General features: G+C 35.8%; 1 protein-coding gene across 1 annotated transcript in view; it reads right to left on the bottom strand.

Annotated features, from left to right (window-relative positions):
- Nucleotides 1–4421: 4421 nt before the first annotated feature.
- The window catches only part of LOC138323627 (ribosomal biogenesis protein LAS1L-like), a 31819-nt gene continuing 26299 nt past the window's right edge, over nucleotides 4422–9941 (bottom strand). The window contains exon 14 of the mRNA XM_069268371.1: nucleotides 4422–4658. Coding sequence (XP_069124472.1) covers nucleotides 4556–4658 — 103 coding nt within the window. The 3' untranslated portion in view covers nucleotides 4422–4555. The remainder of the gene's footprint in view (nucleotides 4659–9941) is intronic.

The following is a 9941-nucleotide window of genomic DNA, read 5'->3' as shown; positions in this document are numbered from 1 at the left end:
CATAGAATATGGATCTTGAACATGGAACATAGAACATGAGACAAAGAACATAGAACAGGGCATGGAACATGACATGGGACATGGAACATAGAACAAAGAACAGGGCATGGAACATGACATGGGACATGGAACATAGAACAGGGCATGGAACATGGAACGGGGCATAGTCCTTCCCGTTACACCAGAGCTGAGATTTCCCCGTTTAATCCATGCTGGAATATGTTAATATTATATATTATATATAGTCACTGCGGAATATTGTAGAAGTGCTGTGTATCCACTTAAAATTCGTTAATACATATATGTACTACTATCTTAAATTCTTTCCTAGAGTCTCTAAGGAAGTCTTATGACGAAAAGCTTGTATATTTCCATTTGCTCGAGACTGACACTCTATAACCTTATCAACCAAAATGGAAATTTATAAGAGCATAATTCTCCTATAACTCCCATAGGTGTAGTGATATGTTTAACATGTATTGTGACGTCGTTGTTGACTGAAGTCAACTCAATGCTTAAATGTTTTTGTTCATTATGGATGTTTTGACAAAAATGTTCTTCTCGAAAGAAAGATTATGTTGTTCTAGTTGGAAGGTTCAGTTGGAGCCTTGTTACATTTCCTTTCTATCAGGACCACACAATAATACCATTTGTAGTGAGATATTGATCAGCTAAACATCCTACTAATTACACCTACTGTCTTTAGAATACGTGCCAGTAATGATATAATACCTAAAATGATTATAACTTATCAATTATCAATTTTATATATGTCATTTGAGTAAAATTTTTGACATGTTATTTTTTCAGCAGTAATCTATTTGAAAATCATAAGATTTGATGAAATTTCAAAACAAAATTTTTGCATTGTAAAAGTTCTTGTTTTTATGTTTGATGAATGTCCACGTCAAATATATCGGCAGATGTCACTTTACAATTACTAATAACACCGTAAAATCTTAGAATTGTAGGCTTCACCGTTTGACCATTGTACTCATTTAACTGCAATCTAGATGAAAATACAATGACTTTTGGCAGTACAGCAAAATTCATTTTGAGCTCTTTTCTGTCTGTGTAAAATAAAAAATTAATGCATCGCAAGTATTTTTACTCTTCAAAATGTTGGTAACTTTTGATGGTGAATAACACATGACAAGTTCTTGTCGTTGTTGAATAAAGTTTATATATGCGGTCACATTGTATCGGATAAGTAAGTACACTATACTAGCACGTACAGTACATGGGGCCATCTCTTCTAAGTGGTCAGGAACGTCCGTTTCCCATGAAGTATCGTAGGAGCGGGGATTTTAGCTTCTCTGGACACAGTAAAATCCACATCAGAATTATCACAACTACATTGTGCGTCAACATTTGTAACTTTCCAAGTCAGTCCCGCTATCCTGACAATGAAATGTAATTTTCATAAGAATTTCTGTTGATTTGTGTGTGTGATCGGTAAATGGAGCCAGAAACACAGTAATTAGACTGTACGATGATGTACTACGAACCGTGTATAGGGTCAATGATTGGTCGATATAGTGTACTTGACAATGTGCCGTTCGTGGAAATGCTGTGGACTTGGTGACGTCGTGAGGCCATTTCCTTAAAGCACTTGACAAAGGAGTACACAACACAATATTAACTTGATATCTATATAAAATTACACGATGATCAGACAATCTCGTAGAAGATCTAATCCACGTTCTGTCAGTATTTATGTGATTTCTGTTATTGACATATGAAAATAAGAGGCCCAGGTGTCCTGTTTCGCTATATAGGCTCATTAAATCAGCAGTGTTTATATTCTCATTTAAACAAAATAAGGTTAAAATCTAAGACCAGTAGGAGGTACCTCTACGTAACCTGTTGAATCCAGTCACTCTGCCTAACTGGAGTTGGGCACAATAGTTTAAACTATTTTTCTTCACACAAGGAAGTTTCAGGCCAAAATTGGTCGCACTACACTCTATTGGACTCTCCCACCCATAGGGGTTTAGGCTATTCTTATGAAATATGTTTCCCTTTTCCTCCAAGGAATGTTTTTTGGCAAAAATATAAAGTGAATTGAATAAGTGGGGACACGTAGAAGAGGGGAGCTTAGAAAATTTGAAACTGAAAATTACTAACTACACAGCATCCTCAAGTACTATTAGTAATTTTAATCAAATTTGACTCAAGTTTGAAAATCAAAGCCAGCTGCATAATGTAAAGAACAAAAGAGAATTGTGATTAGTTCCTTCTGCGGTTTACTCCACCAATCTTCGACCAACTGTAGAGTATCACGCGATTCTGTCGAACTACTGCGCAGCGTTTTAAATTTGCGATGTCAAATACTTTTAAGTTTCTGTATACGAAGCATATTTGTTAAGGTTAAAGTTAACAAGACAATAGTTCTTTGAACTATTGAATTATTGTTCTTAGGGACGTCAGTAAATTACCTAATATGAAGCTAATGTGTAGAATTCGTGGATTTCAGTGAAAACAACCCATCTGCGAAATTAATTGCTACACAGTACGATTCGGATTGTTCATTATTATTTACAAACATATTCCAACGTTACATAACCGGAAAACGACTACACAAAAACAATTTAAATTCAAATGCTTCTAACATACCGATATTAGAGTTTCAAGGATGGAATAATAATCATTAACAGGATGCAAAGTTGGCATTAAATACCTGTGTTAATTCGTGGCTTAAACAAAGTACAAAGCTCGGGACAATAGCCTGTAGAAATAGATGACTTGCATAACTTAGTAAACACAGCCATATCGGTCGGTTGTTTGGGTTAATTCTCCATGGATACAGATGCTTACCGCGGGATTTAAGTGCTGTTCAGACAATTAGATCGTGACAGTATATGACTGAACTATATGATCGTGCTTTGGTGTCACGACATTGATGAAAATCTGCATGTAATCACCACGACACCGTGAGGTAGGTAGCAAACATTAGAACTCCCTCACTTTAATCAACTACCAACCATTCCGTGTGAAAGACTTTGTTTCAACGGGGCATTACCCGTGGCAAAGAAATTATCTCGTTTGTTAAAATAGTAAGCTAGAAATAATGAAAGCAAATTCTTACCTCCTTGATATATTCACACATCGAACCTATTTTTATCGCTTTTGTTTAAGTCGTTTGCTAATCCATTAAAACAAAATCTCATTGATGCACATAATCAAAATTGTACTGCACAATAAATACATTCAGGATCAAGTTAAAAACGGGAAATAAACAGTCGATATAATCTGGTAGCATGTTCGACATTGGTTCCATGCTTAGAAGTCACGACAAGAGATTCAGGTTACAATGAAACATGCATGACCATCTATAAATATATTGATGAACGTCCAATTAGCAGCCATTTGTTGACAGAAATGAAAAACCAGGGGATATAATTTAAATATAGCATAGCATGACTATACTGCATTTCCCAGACACGATCGCCAGTATATTAACCCCATTATCAATATATGCGTCGTTCCAGGGATTTCAGAATTCTTGCTGCCCCACATTCTCACAGTTTGAGGTCGTTTTCTGGTGCCTGTTGTAGGTGGGGGTAAAAACGGTTAAAGTTAGTCGCCATTTTAAGTATTATTATCATTATTGATGTTCATTGTACATGCATTCTCAGGGCGTTAATTTAATATCGTCGCACCACAATAGAGACATCGACGTCGCGTACAGATTTGGGAAAAAATTCCTTGAAAAAAAATCAATGGGATCGTACGTTTAATCCATTTTATTATATCAAGTACACTGTAGTCTGAAAAATTAATTATAAACATTGATGTCAATATTTCTTTTAATTTCATTGGGGTATGACAAAACTTTTATTTGCAAACTGCATGATTCGGATTCTCACTTTTTTTTATTAAATTGATATCAATTAAAAGCAATATAGCCAAATTGACCCCTTTTGGCCAGGCTATGTATAATTTTGAACCCATTTCATATGGATGCTTCCAGTCAAATTCGTTAAATTCAAATAAGCAGTTTCGAAAAAAAAGAATTGTTGATAGACGGACACCTCTAGCTGCAGTATTGTATCTCAACGACTTTTAGACCGAAAATGGTGTCATCGTCCGGCCGAAAAGTACACTTTGTAGGCCGGGTACTTATATTCGTTCTACGACACATCGAACTCAATACACCATGGTTTAATCCTAATATAACGTATTTACAAGGGCGTTTTCCTTTGGACCATGCTAGTTGTTGGTTATCAAATTAATGACAGATCTGGTGATTTTATATCATTTTCAGTCGACCATTGACCAAAAAAGTCCATAGCACTATGGCCTATATGGAATGAAGTAATGATTGTGCATCTACCAAAAGCAAAGTCAATGATTGTATATCATTTTTTGTGTAATTAGACAAATATTTTCTAGAGTATACACCAATAATTGTCAACTGATGAGAGTCGTTTATGCTCTGTTGGCGGTGGAGCATCTTTAATGTAAATTTTAAGTACTAAAATGGACTGAAGTATGCAATGGATAACAGAAACATCACTTTGTTTGATAATATTAAAACAATTAATTTTAATTTTTAACACAAAAGTTGCACTCCTTGCTTTATCTTTGTCATCTGAAGTGAGGTCCAGAAAGAACTTGGAAAAAGAAGTTCATCTTGATGGCATGTTTCTTCATAACTGTAAAATTACAAGAATAATGTTACAAATACAGTATAAACAAATTGTTTCACACCACCCAATTACAGACAACATTTACAGTGATTTAACATGATTCAAGATTTACTTTTTCGTTAAATAATTTTACCAAACTTTAAATAATAACTTTCCTCACCCAAACATCACTTAGACAACATCAACTTACATGGTTTTCAGTTGTAAATGATAACAACAATTCAAGCCTTCCATCAAAACCTTAAAAGCTTCATTGCTCACATCAGGGTTATTATACGACTTCCTTTATTTCAAAGGTGATATAAAAAACATGGAAAACGAAATGTCTACTACTGCTCTGAGTAACTGAGTTCTTGTCTTGAAAATGCCTTGTAAGCACTCTCCAGAGCAAATTAAGCAGACTTCAGAAAGTGGTCCCACATATGGATGATGGATGGATATAACATGGTTTGTATAATGTATACAATGCACGTGAAAACTAAGAAGTACTCGTTTTTCTTTATTTAAACTTCAGTCTTTTTTTATGAAAATAATATTGACACTGTATGGAATCCGCGCCGGTATCCGTATGTTTGGATCGTCTCCCGGTTTTATATTAAGACATCAAGGTAACTGTATTTCATAGATTTCCATAAATTACAGATGATAATAGTTTAAACAATGTGCATGCATGCATCTCAAGATATCATTATGATATAAATACAACGTCCTTTCTGTTTATTATGGCATTATTGTGGCGAAATCAGTTAATGAATACTCATTCCAAGCCGATAAACATGGGGTGTCGTCAGATTTGTTGAAATTACATTTCAAAACTACCTTTAAAAGAAAATCTGAAGCGACAGTTTTTAATTATAAATATACCGCTTTCAGTGTGCCATGTACACATCCATAGAGGCGACGTTACATGTTAATTCTTGTCCAAAATTATGAGACATTGTTGTAGAAATGGTGACACCCTTATATCCCTACGGACTAATAGTCAAAAGGCCCGTTAGTCCGAAGGCCCAATAGTCCGAAGACTCGTTATAATCTGAAATTACGTAATTGTTTTACCATTTCAAATACTATGATTGGAAACTATTCTTTTTATGTTTATTTGAAACTGAAATTGGTTTGACCAAGCATTTTATGGTTTTGATACACAGCATCCTAAAGGAAACTTCTACGATAAAGAATTTGCGTGCAAAATGCAACATTTAATAACCGAGTTTAATAATCTGATATCCACGAGCTTTTAGACGAGTGGTATATCAATTTATTAAACGATTTTTTTTAAATTTCATATTTCATACCCACGAGTGTAAGATTCTATTTATCACATAATTGGTACCGGGTATTTATGAAAATATACATGTACGTAGGCTAAACTTTAAATACGGGAAGGCCAATCAGGATTTGACTGAGGCAAACGTACATTGTGCGACGTCATATTTTGATTGCGATGTCATTATTACATCGACATCACAATAGTGGAATAATTAACCTTTTCAGACAACGAATTAACCTTTTCAGACAACGGAACATGAACAACCAGTATATAAGGCCATCATTCAGACTGGGGTGGCATTCAACCGCATGACTGCTGCCATACCAGACGACCCTACGTTGCCAATAAAGAGGACGAACGACAGAGTAGTGGCGGAAGTCATTGATGGCAACGATGACGCTGACAAAACTCCCAGACTTCCTTCAATAACGGACAAGACTACAGTGAGCGCGAGCAGCGGTTTTACTTCCAATTCCTCATGATATAGAGGAAGTTCAAATTGAAAGTGAATGGCCTAGAACATGGAACAGTAGACGTTTTCTCAGCTTAATAACGACTGGGGAATAGCTGTTTTCACCACGAGGGAAAAATTCATATTCTAGGAGGATGCGACAGCATATACATTGATGGAACTTTCAAAACCTGTCCTGCTCCTTATACGCAGTGTAACGATCCATGGCATGCACCAAGGGCAAGTTTTCACTCTTGTCATGGCACTTCCTACCGGCAAAACCATGGGACATTACCAGAGATATGAAACAGGCCATTATACTTTTTTTAAACGGAATTACCCGGCTCATGTCACAAAGAATGATACCTTCTCTTTAGCCAAAGTTTGTGGAGACAGATCCAGAGCCTGGGACTTGCAGGCGTGTAGAAAGAAGACGCAGAGTGAGAATTCTATTAAGAAAAATTATGTCACTTAGACATTTGCCCGTCGCTTTGGTGCGCCAAACCTTCCTTCTCCCTATCCAGAGCTCCCCCTTCAAGGCGTCTTATCAACAGATGCCCTGCTCTGCTCGATTTCCTTCAGTATATGGCAAATACATATATTGCAGGAACATTTCCTGTTCAACTGTGGAATGTTTATGCACGGAAAGCTGATTGCAGAACCAGCAACATTGTTAAAGGTATTCGTATTGAGTTTCAATGTTTAGGGTAAAATATATGACAATTTAAATTATTAAAATTAAAAACCACCAGAATACGCGAAGAATAAAATAACCATCAGCTAAGCCTAAACCCTTGATCCTTCTATGAACATGCACGCTCATATACACACAAAAAGCGACCACCTCATAAAAACCATAAAAATATATATTGTTTACTTGCCTTACTGTTAATTTTTCATTTTTTAGTCTCAACAGTCGATGGAATACTTCCGTAGGTGTAAAGCACTCATCTTTATTCGGAAGCTGAAAGATGAGGAAAGACGACAACTTCTACGGATGAACGCCACACGAGCTCGAGAAGGCCAGAATGAGCTGACGCCCAGACGTAAGTGGCGACGACTAGAAAGGAGAATCACACGATTAAGGTGCCAATACCGAGTAGGTAGAGGGACATTAGGCCAATACTGGGGAGCCATTCCGCATGTCGTGAAAGACTTCAAGTATAGTAGCAGCAAGTAGGAGCTGCCATGGCAATTGCACTTGATTGTTGTTGCTTCACCAATCCCCTCATACATAACATGCATTACAACATTGCTTGTATTTGTAACGAACTGTTAGAGTAAAACACATGAAAAATATTAAAATGCGAACTTTCATTTTATTAAGACAAATGCACGGTGGCTGGGAAAGGACATGAAAAATTAAAAGGTATTGTGTGTGAACGACGCAATAATATACCATTGAGTAATGTACAGTCTATCGTTATTTTTTTAAAACTGATAGTTTAATTGTCATTTACTTAATGACATATCATTGCTTTCACATCCAATACTTGTGCGATCCCACCCAATATTATTGCATTCAACGCAATAAAATTGTATTTTCCATATCCTTGCCAGCGACCGTACCACCTGTCCACATTGCAAGAATTTCCAATCTTATTTAAAATGCAGTTGATTGTTATCTTGGTCCATTGTTATTGCTTTATGCTATATTTGATCATACTTTCAAATAAAAAAAAATATATTTGGATTTTTGAGCCATATATTAATATTCTACAATGCAACAAAGCCGCAACGCAACATTATCGGTGGTTGACTGAGTGCAAGGTTTTTATGATGTCATGTTATTGACAATGAAAATAGACAATTCACCCGCTTGTATAATTTGCCACTATCCTCTTGTAGGGGGTTTGAGTTGTTTTCATTTAAGGACATATCTTGATTTGAAGGGGTGATAAAGTTGGAGTACGTGGTTAAACATCAACCTACGCGATCGACCAACAGACCCTACCTCTTCCAAATATAACCAGAAACCTACATGGGGCAAATACGATTAGTATTTAGCAACTGTCCTGCATAGGTTTCGAAAACTCTTTTGCCAAGTTAGGAAGCTGGTGGTTGTATGTCTAAATGGTATAACAACTACATTATATATTATATATTCAACTATCGCGACCTTTGAAGTTACATCATGGAAATTAAGTTTTATATATACTCAAAAGAAATGAACACTGTGTCAGAACCTTTATTCAATTATATATGATAGAATACAAACAATATATGATATTGGTCTACTTTCAGACTAACGGGCCTTCGGACTAACGGGCCTTCGGACTATTGGGTCGTAGGGATAAAAGGCGGTCACCGTAGAAATGTTACGTGTTTGGATCCATACTTTGAAATGGAGAGCTATGGTTATGATTTTTTTAAAATTCTGGTTTGGATGGATATTCTTGTAATTTATTGGACTTATTCTATCGATATTTTAAATGTTTTGAGAGCCATTCGACCTTTTAGCAGATTTCTATTTGATTGCCGAGATAATACTGTTGGGTAGCAGCAGCAGTACCACCCAAATGTCTTCATATTTCATGATACTGTACCAGTTTGCTCTTTAGTCTACTTTTTATTGGGTTATTGAATGGCCTTTCATAGACAACTTGAGTTCTTTCAGGAGTATGTTTTTTGTGTCAGCAGCAGGACTGGACTATATAATTCATCAGCAACTTGTAGAGCATCCAGTAATTATTGAGGTGTCCAAGGATCGAACCACAGAATGGCAACTACATGTATCGTTTGTACTTATTTAAGGTATCATAGTTTTCCCTGGACGATTGTGATACCTGCATGCTGTGTAAACAGAAAGGCATGGTTATTTGGTGATAGAAATATGTGTAGAACCTAGTTGATTTTTCTTTAAACATACATTTGTTTGGCTTATGTTGCCAGATACAAAGATTTGAGAAAAGGGAATATCACATCTGATTAGTTTAAAAGTTAAGGCTATAATTGAATCTTATCAAGTTTAGTAAAACAGACACCCGACCCAAAGATCACAATACAGTTTTAAGTCTAAAACAGTCTCTCTGGACTCTTTCCTAGTGGTGAGAGATTTATAGATGTAAAATTGGTAACGTCAATTTACATACACACAATATTTGAATAGTCGTGATCCATCTTATATATGTCATCACCAGAAACGAGTCCATGTACTTAGACATATACCGTATAATAATGAAAAATAATAGGCTTACTCTTACTTCGTTCTAAGATTGTTTTTAATGAACCTGGAGCCTGGTTTCATATGCAAATCATTGAATATTTTAGTTCTCCGCCAGTAGACAATAATTTCTGATCTTATTCTCTAAACAGTCAAAGGATTACATTGAAATGATGAATTCGATTGGAAGTCTTTCACTTACTGTCAGTAACGCATTGTGTTTCAAAGTTTTTGCATAAGTAAATAGTTTCTGTGTCACTGTTGGTGATTTTCTACAATTTGTGACAATGACCAATCACTTTAGTGCACCTGAAGTAGAAAAAATAGTCTGTTTTGAATCTAAATCGGTATCCAAACAGGTGCATACGTTGAGCAACTTTTTATCCAAACTGGATCTATACACAT

This window comes from Argopecten irradians, chromosome 1 (assembly GCF_041381155.1).
Source record: "Argopecten irradians isolate NY chromosome 1, Ai_NY, whole genome shotgun sequence".
NCBI lineage: Eukaryota > Metazoa > Mollusca > Bivalvia > Pectinida > Pectinidae > Argopecten > Argopecten irradians.
The sequence above is the reverse complement of the archived record's forward strand: the minus strand, read 5'-3'. Positions and strand labels throughout refer to the sequence as shown.